Below are 13,939 nucleotides of genomic sequence, written 5' to 3'. Positions count from 1 at the left end.
TCAGATCTGATACTTAAGTTAATAAAATCCGTAAAGAAAGGGTGTATGGACTGGGGGTGCATCCATCTTATTATTAATAATCTTATTTATTAAAACTGAAAATATTTTAGTTTGACAAAAATGCTCGAACGGGTCAATTTTCTTTTTAAAAAATACAAAATTCTCAACTTGATTTAAAATTGTATGCTTGTTTTTTGTTAATATTATTTCAGTTTTTTTTCAAAACTTTATGTAATATTTTATTTTTTAGTGTTGTCATTTTGACAATTAAAAGATTTGTCGAGTTGGCTAAAAAAATTAGACGTTTCCATTTTTAAAAAAATGTCGACGATGTCATTACTCTAAAACCAAAAAGTGTAAAATTTTAAATCAAGTTGAAAATTGTGTATTTTTAAAAAACAAAATTCACCTGTTGGAGCATTTTTGCCAAAACAAAATATTTTCAGTTTTAATAAGATTATTCCATAATTTTGCCGCTCACTGTATATGTAGTTTTTTAATTATTACTTTAAAACTGTACATACAAAAAACATTTTGTTCTGATAAATGCATAATATAACTTTTGATTTTATTCTATGATAGTTGGCAAACTTTGATAGATGCATTTAGAACCTGATAATGAAAGAATTAAGTCAGTTTGCAAAAAGTTTGTTAATTTTTTAGTTCGAGCAAAATTGGATTGAAAATAGCTCAAATTGCTTTATTTTGGAAGAAAACTCTTATTGAAGTCAGTGTTTGGTTGAAATAACTTCAAATTGAGCCAAATCGATTGAATGTTTAAAGATAAAATTAAACACTATTGTGTTATAGAACACGTTTTCGAATAACAAATGTTAACGTGACAGAGGTATAATAGGATTAAGTATGAATAAAAAGCGTTTTTCATCTATATTAACATTTTATTTTATTTATATAATTTCGTATACAATCCAGTTTTAATTAAATACAATCAACTACTCTAAACAATTTAATTAATAATATACAGCATGTACGATGAATGTGTCTAAAGCTATTCACAATTATTTACAAGTTGAACAACATATTTGATAGAATGAAGCTAAAGTATTAGTAAAAAATTATTTACAACGTGATCACTGGACCCAGTGGCGATCGTCACAAATGAAACCACAATTTAATACAGACAATAAAACCAAACACACGCCACTGTTTACAATATAATTTATATGATCTGGTAGCTACAGGCTAACAATAGAGACCTAATAACTGGCTTCATGTATTCAATAGGGTTAGGGGTCGCTGAATACCGAGTAGAGGGATGGAACTTGATTCATATGTATTTTATAATTAAATTCTGATGTGATTGTTCGTGCGGAAACTCGAACTGGTCTTCATTACTCGCACAGAATAATCCACTATACAGGGCGTGCAGGTAAACACTTAATATCACGGTTATTCCGAGTACGACGTCTTGTCCGAGCTCGTGTTAGAACCCGGAGAAGACGCCGAGGTTTTATCGTTGCTATAAATATCATGAACTGACCCTACCATGGATAGATAATCAGGAGGGGGTCTTATCACCGTTGGGAGATACCCCGTTCCGGCATAAGGAGCCGACAAAAATCTTCTCGAAGGACTGAAACGGTGGAAGTTTGTTGGAGGACCCAAAGGACTGAAAGCCGATGGCGGTGTGGCATCTTCGTGGTTTCCACTCACCATCATTTCCATGGCTTGCACTACGTCGCCCTTGCACCTTTGTAGAAGAGCCTCAACGTCCGATCTTCTTTTCCCCGGAAACACTCTCATGAGCACGTCGATGGGTGAACGCTGAGTGGAGTACTGCGGCTGGAAAGGAGGAAACGTGGAAACGAATTGCTGGTAAGGAATGAAGTTTTGTGTCGGTTGAGGGGGAGTTTCCGGACTGGATGGTTTCTTAAGGGAGAGATTCTCAGGTGCTTCACTTTGGGTGTCCTCCTCAACGTCCAAATCCGGATCTGGACTTGTTTGTGGTTCGGGAGAGGGAGTAGGGGCTGAGGGGGCCGGCGCAGATACCGGACTCGACTGACGACTCTTTTTCAAATCTTCAGGTTCAGAGTCCGATCCTTCCAAGGAGCAGTCCTCGACGTTAATTCTAGGTCGTTTCGAAGCTGGAAATGAGGAAAATTTCGAATCAGTGCTGTGTCGAAGGCTAACAAGGCTTGGTTTGATATCGAACAGTTAACATGTCGGCCGCAGAAGACCATATATATTCTAACAATTGTGTAAGACAATGCCGCCAACGTGTTGTGTTAACGTTCGAACAATAGCAAGCGCGTTGGCAAGGGTAGCTGCCAGATTTATGAAGCTTACTAACACCTAGTACAGATTTTCAGATACAATTCTGTGCGAATTTCAGCAGGAGGTATCATAAAATGATATTCAATAACGAACGATCGTAAAGTTCTAAGTTAAAGCCATTGTTCGAATTTACGAGATGCTGCCTTTTAATCGTTCATTAAAAAGTTTCCGACGCTAAACGGATTGTAACTGACGGCTAAGATTTACTGCCAGATACGAGGAAATGGAATTTTACACGTTTTTTTTAATTTTTTTATTTTTACAGTGTTGTAAGTTAAAAAACAACAACATGCTAGTCTAAATTTACTTTGCATAATTTTATTCAGTCTCAGTTTTCTAAAATTTGTAGTTTACATTTTTAATTTTTATTTCAATTTAAAGCAATAACAAACACACAGAAACATATTTTAACTTAAATATAGCTCTATGTTTAGTTTAAAGAAACACAGATCAATCCATTGCTGTAATTCAACTTCTAATTAAGTCGCGGATTTGCAATTTAAGAGCAAAGAAATAAAAAAATGCTTTATCTAAATACACTGCAATTCAGATAAGATAATGAGCCTGACGATCTGACGATGCAACCCAAAAAACAAATTTCATTTACACCTTTGATCCAATTTAAATTAGGATTTGCAAGTTGAATCCAAGTTATCATCTTATGTCACTTTGACATCAGCGCAGAGAGCGACCATTAGTGCTATTCAGTTCCCGCGGAATGACAGAAAAATTAGAGAAGTCTTTTCGGTGTAAACCCAATACAAAATGTACCAGGTGAATAAAAAGTATGGAACCAAACGTTTTTTGCTTAAAGTATTTATTTTTTGAAAAAACTAATTGATGAGTGATAAACTACTATGAAAATGTGATGATTTAAAAAGAATAAAATTTTTCGAAATTTCCTTTTGTTTTTGAGTTATACAAAAAAAAAAAAATTTAAATGGCAACCCACTATAAAATCATTTTTCTCATAAAAGCTATACTCTAAGGATTACAACTAATTGCTTTATATTTCATTTTTTCAAAAAAAAAAAAAAATTCACATAAATTGCAATTTTGACAAAAAAAAATCGKATAACTCAAAAACAAAACAAAACTTCGTTTTGAAAATACGATCACATTTTTTATATTACTTTAATTTATATTAATTATTATTTTCTGGAAGCAACATTAAAGGTTGGCAAACAGTTTCTTTTAAAAATCATAAATTGCTTGTCAACGCACTGTCAGAGGAACATAAGATAACTTGGATTGCAAATGCAAATCTGAATTAGAATTAGATCAAGACGTAAATGAAATTTGTTTTTTGTGTTGCATCGTCAGATCGTCAGGCTCATTATCTTATCTGAATTGCCCTGTAGAGATAATGAGCAGACAAACAGAAAAATTACGGGCAAATATATAAAATTAAGAAATCAAATAAGTATACCTACCAAAAATTTTCCTGAAAATCATAATTTAAAATAATGAACAGATCAGAAATTTTTGCTTCGTCTCATGTTCTTAACACTTTTTGAAAACGCTATACGTACGATTGAAGGATATATTCCGGAACACCATACCTCTATATTCTACGGTTTCAGGCCTACAGACGGTCAATAATGCTTTGGTGACGAAAACATTTCGCTTGCACTGATGGCGTGTTTATAAGAAGAAGCTGTTTAAACCTAAAACTTAAAGTATAAGGTATGGCGTCGCGGGTTTCTTTAAAGCAAATTTAATTCTTTACAACTTTGTCTTTTACACTTTTTTTCTGCCTGTTAATCTTTTGTGTAGCGTTTTCAAGAAAAGTCAAAAACATGAGGCGAAGCAAAAATTTTTGTTTTCATTTTTTTTAGTTATTGTTTTCAGCAAAATTTTTGCTATAACATTAATTTCTACTGTAAAGTATTTAATATCTTATCTGCTTGTAATTTTTCTGTTTGTATAAAACAATTTCGGTACTCTTAAATTGTACCTAGACACGCTACTGAGACATCACAGCAACGCATTGATCTGTGCATTTTTAACCTGAACATAGGGCTATATTCATAGTTAAAAAATGTCTTTGTGTATAAAATACTCGTATAAAGTACGTAAATAAATTAAATATTTTCTTTTGTTATCACTACCGTAGGACAAAACCAACTGTCTTAAGTAATTAGAATCGTTTGTAATGAAAACATATATACATATTATGTCTAAAACTTATTCCTACGTTTTACAGCAAAATGCCATTTGTCAGCACAGAGATTAAATTTAAATCAGTCAACTCTTACGAAACATTCCTTACAACTTATAACCACTGTTACCTAATAGGTATACTATTCATTTTTTTTTAAGTGTTCAAGAAGATAACTTCACTTAAATTGGTTTTGATCAGCTTAGTTTAAACCATTGAAATAATTTTGAAAGTTAATGAATTTTTTGATTTGTGTCATTTTGACGAGAGTTTTCTCTTCATTCTTTTCTTTTTGTATAATACTAAAAAAATGCAGGAACAGCAACCGGGTCCAGCTCCAGTCATTCAAGAACCTTGATGAAAAATTCCAAAAGCATCATAATAATTATTAAAAAATTAAATTTCCGAATGCATAGGCACTCAGTTTGATTTAGTTGTCTTGCCATTTAAATTAATACAAATTGCTACTGTAAAATTGACTGTCCAATGCTGATGTCTCTTTTTTTTTTTAAATGGAGGTATGTTGACTTAACTAATATGTTATATGTATACCTATATAGAAAAAAAGCTTCTTTTATCACTCTGGTATTTACATTTAAGAATTCAGTTTTTTTTCCGTTTGAGTGCTTAGAGCCTTAAAAGTGTGCCGTTCTTTCAAAATTTGAACATGTTAAGAGTTTATTTCTTTATCCGTATATACTTTTAAATTAAAGCGTTATTGAGGACTTGGAGAACTATACGAGTGGCAAAAACAGGTACGATTTGGCGGTTCACTGCAGAATTAATTCTTTGTTGATGTGGTAAAATGCTAAAAATTTCTACCAATGAAACTAGGAAATAATAAAACCTCCCGTTTAAGCCTCATCAATCTCCTAATACCTCAGCGTTTGGCACAATAGTTTGTTCTTACGGCAAGCACTAAGTGGAGGTAAAACGTGGCCAAGTGTTCACCTCATACAAATTGTTAAGACCGTAATACTCTTTAATTGATCGACCCTCGTTCACTTCATCCACTAATGGCTCTCGAAAAGGATACAGCAATCGTTAGCGCGAGTACCAACAATGCGGTTGCAGACGCACTCAAAAATTAATTAACATTGTCTCGTGGTCAAAATCTGTTTGTACAAGTCAATGCCGAATTTTCTAAACCTTGTAAACAGTTTTTGCGATTGTTGTTTCATTATGTAATGCAAGAAACAAAGAGCTGGGGATTTGAAATTAAAGAAGTCTTTGAAAGTTTGTAAAAATGATTATTTTGCGGCGTATTTTAATATGTGAAGCCCAAGAATGCTTGATTGAAACTTTTTCCATCTCAACTGGAAGAAAAAACTGTGGTGGCGGGGCGAACGTCATTAGCACCCCAATCGATCCTAATTACTCGACCTTATATGACCCATAAACGGGTCGTTTAGCACCCGCTCGCTCTATATTAAATGGATACTCATATTTCTACCCCGCATTCCTTCCTTATTGCGAATTCCCCAAGTATCATTTAGGGGTAATGAAGTGGCGACAGCTCTTTTATCCTTCCCTCAAGCCTCCTGTTGCGAAAATATCGAGACGTTTGCCCCAAATTCATGCATTTTCCTTTGGACAAGGACTCAGAATGTTCATTATATTTATATTTGCGAGCTTTTGATTCGTTTTTATAGAAAAATGCGTCGAGCACTTTTAAAGAGCTTTTATTGGCGGAATAAAAGACTGTATACCAAGTTAATTCCTACGTTTCAGTGTGCTCCAACATTTTGTTTTCAGTTTCAGAGTGGTCACGGTCCAGCTAGACGATTGCGTTTTCACCACTTTGCAGCAGACCACTCGAAAGATCAACTCGATTATTTTCACTACCGGATTTTTATGCGAGGGACCGGAATGACGGAGTCTCGAGCGACCTTCTATATTTATTTTTTTTATAATTGCTGCTTTTAAAATTGTTCAAGAGCTTAGTCTGACCAGTTGCAAAATAACTCGCACAAAAATAATGATTTTTATGTAACACAAAACGCTTTTTTCTCTTTCTTCTTACATGTTCACGTCTCCTCTCACTACTAGTCGACAATAAACATTTGGCAATTTAAAAGTATAGTCCTGTAATGTTTAATAATGTTTGGTCAATATTGACATATAGTGAACATTCGCCATCGAACGACACAACACAGCGATTTTTCAATTTAAGAAGAAATTCTTGCATGTATCTATGGAAATGTAAATTCTAAAAGGTCATGCAATGTTTGTCTATTGAGGTCCCAGTTTCAGTGTATTTGTTCCAGCAGCTAACCATCATTACTTTACCACTGTCATATTTATCTAGCGGAACTTTTCATTTTTCCCTTACTATTATTCTTTCTGTTTTCTTAAATACTCTATAAGTTGTGCAAACGAACGACATTAAATAACAATTAGGATTTTTCTATTTGCACAATTTTATGTGCCGCATTAGTGTTGCTAGTTGATTTTAATTAGGATACCAATTAAGCTAAGCAAACAACGGTGTAATAATAATGTACATTTTAGTTTCTAAAATTTTCTACTAATATATACGATTGTTGCATATAAAAACGTATTTATAAACGTGAGTTAAATCTATGATACAACTGTCGTAATAGGATAAATACCGTCTACGACTTTTTATTTTATTGAACAATGTACAGTTTTCTCATTCATTGTAACTATACCTATAATAGTAATTCACTTTTCAACTTCAATGCTGCTATAGCAATTACGATTAGCGGTTAGTCTAGGCATAGGTAACCAATATTGCAAAGGCTTTAATATCGATAAATAAAAGACAAATTTGTAAAAACAACAAAGTAAATGTAATTAAATATTAATTAGAAAAATAGAACCCATCAAAAAATGAAAAATATTTAATAATAAAGCAAGTACGCTTTACGTTTCAAGACTGACACTTGACAAACTTGACACAAAATTTTAGTTTTGAATATTTTAATATCTAGTACCCTCTAAAAGCTTGAAATGTTGGTCGCCTACCTTATGAAATTGACTCGGTTTTTTAAAAAGTATACATAGGGCTATGTATACTAATAAAAAAATGTTCCTGTATATATTTTCATATCTATAAACAACTCGACGAATAATGTTCTGTTTTAATAAAAAATGAAGTAGTACTAGTTAATGTCCTAACTGAAACTAAATCTGTTTTTAATTTATAGGAAACTTTTGTCTTAAAATTGAATATTCTATCACCTGTTTAAATTTGTAACAATAGAAACGGAACAGCCTGTATATTCAGGGTATATACATGAACATGTATCAAAAAATGTTATGTAAGCGAGTTACATCCCCTAAAAGAGATGCGCTTTTAATGGGGTTTTCTCACTATTGCAGAATAGATAAAATTTTAAAAGTTGATTCAGCTAATAACCTTTAAACACCTGAACAAACTCAAAGATCAATTGTCGAAATTTTTAATCACGGGCGCGGGCGTCTTAAACGGTAAAACGAATTTAATTTTTAGGAGTGATTTTTATCCTTTTTATGGTTTGTAAGATAAATTGTAAACTGGTTTTACTCAAAAACGGTAAGTTGTATCATCAGAAAAACAAAAGAGAAGTTTAGAATTTTATAGCTAAAAGTAACAAGAACCAACAGGCATAATAGTTAGGGTACTTTTTACCCTAAACCTTCCCAGTTAAAGACGCTCTTGAGTAAAAATTTTGACATTTTATCTTGGTATTCGTTTGGGTTTATAAAGGTTATCAGTTATTAAATATTGGAAAAAATCCATTAAAAGATGCACTCTTTCCGAGGATGTAGCTCTCTTATATTAGTTATTTATTTTAGAGTTTGAGTGTAAATAGGACGCATCATTTCACCGAGAAGATTTTTAAACCACGAGTGTAATGTAATGTATCATCCACGAGGTGGAATAAAGCGTCCGATTCACACTCAAACGAGTTAAATACAACATTTTATTCTTCGAATAAGACTCAACAAGGCTTAAACTTGCTTTAAATATAGTAAAAATAATCTGACGTTTCGTATTGAGAAATGCCAAATAGTTGACAATTTAATAATCTTTTAAATGCTAAAACAATAAATAGGGTGTTCCATTTAAATTTTTTAAGTTATTAAACTTTTTACAAACGCCTTTATTTTTTAATCTTTGCAAATGCAACACACTAAAAAAATGTTACAACCTTATAGCTTGTACCTTTTTCTTTGCGATAGTAAAATAAAATATTTCTAGATGTCTTAGATTTTGTGTAATAAATTTTTAAAAAGTTCATGTTTTCGTCAAAAAAACGTCTTTTTTGAGACACGCTGTATAGTTGAAAATAATTTAGGCGATAGACTAGATTAGTTATATGAATGTCCTACATAATTTTTTTTTTAAAATTTACTATTGGACTTTTTCAACTCGCTGGGACAGCATGTCTAAGGCCATCAAAAAGTTATAATTTTTTCAGAATTTTTAAATCACGATTTATTTTTTTATTCAGTATAGTTCAACCTTAAAATTAAAAATTAGTATTTCATCTATTTTGAGGAGAAAAAATAAATTTTACGTTAAAAGTTAGAAATTTTATATTAACAATTCCAAATTTTCTACATCTTGTAAACTTATTTTAAGTTTATTTTTTTCATTTGATTTAAAAATGCTTTAATACAACAATAATAGATTTTAATCGCATAGATATTTTTTATTTTCTGAACGACTTGTTTTGGTAGAAAATCAATCTTATCCTGAAATTTGCTTTAGCAAGATTTATTTTTGGCAATATCTTGGAATTGTTTAATTCAACAGATTAGAAAAAAACACCGCCAGGGGTTATGTATCTGTTACGTGCCCGTCATAAGAAAGCACTGTAACATTTACAGAAATAATGGCTAGGCAAACATTATCCACTCATCAAGCACTCAAGAATATTAATGAACATAAGCGAAGACGATGACGACGTCTCGAGTCTCGTTTTTAATTTGCTTCGTGTGTGTTTTTCTTCAGAAAGGAGAAACGGCTCTCTTTTGAAAACGGATACTTCTAAACGTTCGACTTCCTACAGTTGCACTCTCAAAACGACAAGAATTTCAATTGCAAACTTCTCAAGTTTTTTTCCCTTCGTGTAACGCTACACCGGAGACGAGATCCCCGGAAAAACCGCGCGATGTAAATTATTATTTCCGGTGTTGTTAGTGGATGTACTATTGAAATCTGATCGTGAATAAAGATGGTGTCACAATGGCATCGCGGAGCGCCTGGAAATCTAGTCTTTTGTGGCGCCGATGGCGACTGAAATGTTGCGTCTGACGTCCCATCCAATATCGACGCCGATTCATTCAAATCAATGTGTTTTTTCGAATCTTTTTGTGCCCCACGATAATTGGTTTGTCCCGGCAATTGGCTTGAAAGGAAAAAGGTTCCACGCAGAACAAGGAACAAGAAATCACATTTATTTTGTGACAAATTAATATTTTTACATCAAATTCTTATTGAATTATCGAATGTACATATGAATATACAGAGTGAGTTTTAACATTCATATTATACTGTTAAATTTATAGGGAATTAAAGGTTATGATCAATAATTTGTAAAATGGCAAAATAAGTTAATGAAACTTTTGTGTTTACAGAGATAATCTCATAAATTTAACCTCACTCCTTTATCAGGCTGGCGTCATGAAATGCAGTGGTTAGCACTTGGAGTTATCCTCATCAGACCAAATTTTATATAAAATATTAAAGTTTAATAGTGTGTTTATCATGGAATATCTCAATTTTCAATAATTCATCATAATTCAATGACTCCCTAAGTTTACTCGTGTATGTTAACACTCACTATGTATGACATCATCAGCGCCTTGGAAAATACGATAACAGATTTAGATTCCTTGTATAAAAGTGCCTTAAGAACGTCCTAGTTAAAAACGTCTAGGCCTATAACTGAATATTATCATAGAATGTCTTACCAAAAATTTGAAATGTTCAAACACCTCATAAAATCTTTAGGCAAGAAATAATCTGTGTTAAATCAATCTCCAATGTGGGTCACTTTTCCAAACGCCATTTCTATTTACTAATGTAACTGTTAAATTTGTTTCACCTATTTTTTAATTAATCTAGCAAACAACATAAACCACTTACTTGGACTCGACGGTTCCGATGAATCCGAGGCTGTGAACGTATTCCTCTGCATCAACTGTGAGATTCCTACGTCAGGATTCTGTGGTATAGAAGACGGAGTAACTGGTGAATCTCCCACAACACCTGCAGGAGTTGGGAAAAGAATCCCCAGCTCTCTTGCTTCATTTTCTTCCTGTGCTTGTTGTCTTCTTAGGGCTACTTGGGCCGCCATAACTCTTTGTCTTTCAGCAATGAGAGTGCATTTAGCGCAATTGCAGTCGCGCCATCGGCAGTACCTTTTGTGACCTTTGAGGGCCGAGACGACGCCGTGATTGCGACAACGTGCGCATTTTGGTGTTCGTTGGTAGCGTTCGGACGCGCGTAGGAAAAAAGCCGGAGGAATGGCACCCAGGACTGGATGTTGCGACATGAGGGAGGACATGTCGACTCCGCTACTGGGAAGGCTCATGGTAGTGTGGTGTTGTATGTGGTCCTATGTAAAGAGACAACACATTTTAAAGTAAAACCAAAAATTTTTATTTGAGTTCATTTTTTTACTTCCCTAATTTTACTTCGTTCTTAACTAAACACTATTTAAAAACTGTGTTCTAAAAATTACTAATGTTTTTTAAGATTGTCATAAAAAAGTTTTTTAGTCTGACTAAATTTCTTTAATAAGGAGCTCTTTTTGAGTTAAAATAATTACATAGATACAATTATTACAGATAGTCAAAATGATATATGATTTAATAATTATTTTTATCTGCTATAACAAGTTTTAAGGTTGAAAGACTAAGTTAAAAGTTCACCGCTAGATATACATCTTAATTTGATTGTGAGAATTAAATTAAATAAAGTAAAGAAACACAATTCTGCGCTATTTGAAATTTTGATTATTTTGGCATTTATAAGCTAGAATAGCCTTAAATAAAGCATGGGTAGTTGATTTTGTTAAATTTATTTCTTGACAAACACGTTAAATAAAAATGCACACATTTTTTCATAGAGTAATTTATTTTGATTAGAAGTACCTACTTATATAGTTCAAAGTATAAAAAAGTATAAACCTATTTGTATGTACATACCTACGCATGGTATACCTACATATACCCTATATACCTACACACTATAAGTAGGTATACCGAATATTCATTTTAATAGGTAGGTATTCTGTAGTATTCAATAATTTTTAGTTTCTTAAACAAAACATAGAAGTTTTATTACATACAAGTAAACCAAAAATTCGAATGATTAAAATATGATTCTTTTTTCTTTCTAAAATAAAAAAAAATGTTATCTTTGAAGCAATAGTTAACAAAATTGTTTCATATAAGATTCTAAGCAAGTGTTTTTAAGAATACTTGGATGAGCAAATTTTATAAATTACAAAAGTATAGGTACTTACATAATAATAAAATATTATAGTAGGTATATGAAGTATATATTATTTGGAGTAAAAATCAGACTTATACCCTCATTTGTTTTCTAGATTCAATGCTTACTTAATTTTTTTAGTAGCAACAAAAAATTAAATTTATTATTAAAAAAAATCCTAATTCAGTGATATATCTATCTATTAGGTACAGATATAACGTAACTCTCACTGAATTTAATACTAATAATAGGTATGTATGTCCCTATACAAAAATTCAACATATCGTGTACCTACTAAACTATACCGTTACATTTTCCATTTTGTGTTTCTTGTCCTTAAAATATGTTAACCTGATTTAGTGGAAGATGGTGTACAGGACAAAGGGAAATAAAAACCATTAAATTCGTCGCGACGTTTCGATACCTTTATTATATCTTCCTCAGGCTACAATTTAGTCGTTTAGTTTTTGTATATGGTTGGAAAATTTGACCTTACCGAAGAGCTCAGCCAACAAGAATTCTTCGGTAAGGTCAAATTTTCCAACCATACAAAAACTAAACGACTAAATTGTAGTCTGAGGAAGATAAAATGAAGGTATCGAAACATCGCGACGAATTTAATGGTTTTTATTTCCCTTTGTCCTGTATACCATCTCCCACGAAATGAGGTTAATATACCGTTACAGATACTAGCTATTTTATATACTATGTAAAATTTAAGTTTGTAGAAAAATTGAAAATGATGCGAAAAAAGTCAAATTCTAATTATTTGAAGCAATATAAGCCGTGATAGAATAAGGTAAAAATTGTTATCAAATACCTACTTGTAAATTGATGCTGAATAGATAGATTTTTTTATTGTTGTACTGATGTCCAATTATGTTTATGTATGTTTAAAATACGTTACATACCTACCTATATGTATTTTGTTTTATTTTACTTAATACTTCTAGCAATTAAAATTAATTATTTCTTTTTATATAAACAGAGAAAAAAAGCATGTAAAAAATATATATAAAAAAAATATTGTCCTTCAAGATTTGGCGTCATTGAAATACATACCTAATTATGTACTAAAGTACAGAAAATACCTATATATTTAATTTACTGTAGAGATTTTCCTCAACTTTGTAATAATATTTATCAATCGCATAATTTATTTTAAATTTTTGTTTTTTAAATAAAACACATTTTAAAACATCATTTGTATTAAAGTAAGTAGGTAGGCCCATAGACCTCTATAATATGACTTTTTTAACTTTTTTTGCAGAATTAGAAATACCTAATTTGACCAAAAAGAGTATAGATTACACGGCTTTTTAAAAATCAAATTTAGGTAGTTATCTACTAGTGGAAATGTAGTTACAGTTAGTTTAGGCCGATAGGAAATACTTATAAGAATACAAATAAATAATAAAATGTTTACAGTTTGTGCTCACCTCTATGACTTTTGGTCGTTCAGTTCACCATTCCACAGCGCGCGAACCCGCCACTACCCGAAGTTCCGGAGTTTTCGAGACTGAGCGGACAATTTCTGCGTAATGATACCGTATCCGGTGATCGCAACAGTCCTTACCACTGTTGGTTGGCCGCGCTTGTTACATGGACCAATCGCCGTCGAGTTCTCCCTAAACTCCGCCTGAATTAGATGACGTGTTAAAGAATAACGCCCATCGACCCCGCTTGCTTGATATTTACTGTATTATGTGGGGTATTATAATGGATAGAATAATAGGAATACAAACTAGTTTTCAATGGCAAATATATTATACGGCTATTATAATGGGACGGCGAAGGAGGGCTTAAGTGCCTCGAATATACTACACTCTCTAGTTCTATTGTTTGCGTTCTTGAGGACTGTGATACTCTAGGTTTCATATAATGAACGTAGGTAAACGAAACGACTTTAAATTTAGAGGTAACGACGCAGTTTAGATGATTTTCTGAAACAAAAAACAATCGACAGATTATTCCTACTTACGAGTAAAATAGGAAAGAATAATTAGTAGTAATTATTAGTAGTAAGTAAA

The 13,939-nt window shown here is 32.2% G+C and overlaps 1 protein-coding gene across 1 annotated transcript; it reads right to left on the bottom strand.

Annotated features, from left to right (window-relative positions):
* Window positions 1-960: 960 nt before the first annotated feature.
* On the bottom strand, window positions 961-13,481 carry LOC123011218 (doublesex- and mab-3-related transcription factor A2). The gene is made up of 3 exons (XM_044408566.1): window positions 13,349-13,481; window positions 10,557-11,028; window positions 961-2,105 (listed from the first exon to the last, which is right to left on the bottom strand). Exons 2-3 carry the CDS (start codon window positions 11,002-11,004, stop codon window positions 1,411-1,413), a joined length of 1,143 nt encoding a protein of 380 aa, XP_044264501.1. The 5' UTR covers window positions 11,005-11,028; window positions 13,349-13,481; the 3' UTR covers window positions 961-1,410.
* Window positions 13,482-13,939: the final 458 nt, after the last annotated feature.

The sequence above is a fragment of the Tribolium madens genome, unplaced genomic scaffold, assembly GCF_015345945.1.
Source record: "Tribolium madens isolate multiple individuals breed KSU strain unplaced genomic scaffold, Tmad_KSU_1.1 Scaffold_91;HRSCAF=231;Tcas5.2_LG7, whole genome shotgun sequence".
Classification (NCBI taxonomy): domain Eukaryota; kingdom Metazoa; phylum Arthropoda; class Insecta; order Coleoptera; family Tenebrionidae; genus Tribolium; species Tribolium madens.
This window is presented reverse-complemented; position numbering and strand designations above follow the sequence as displayed.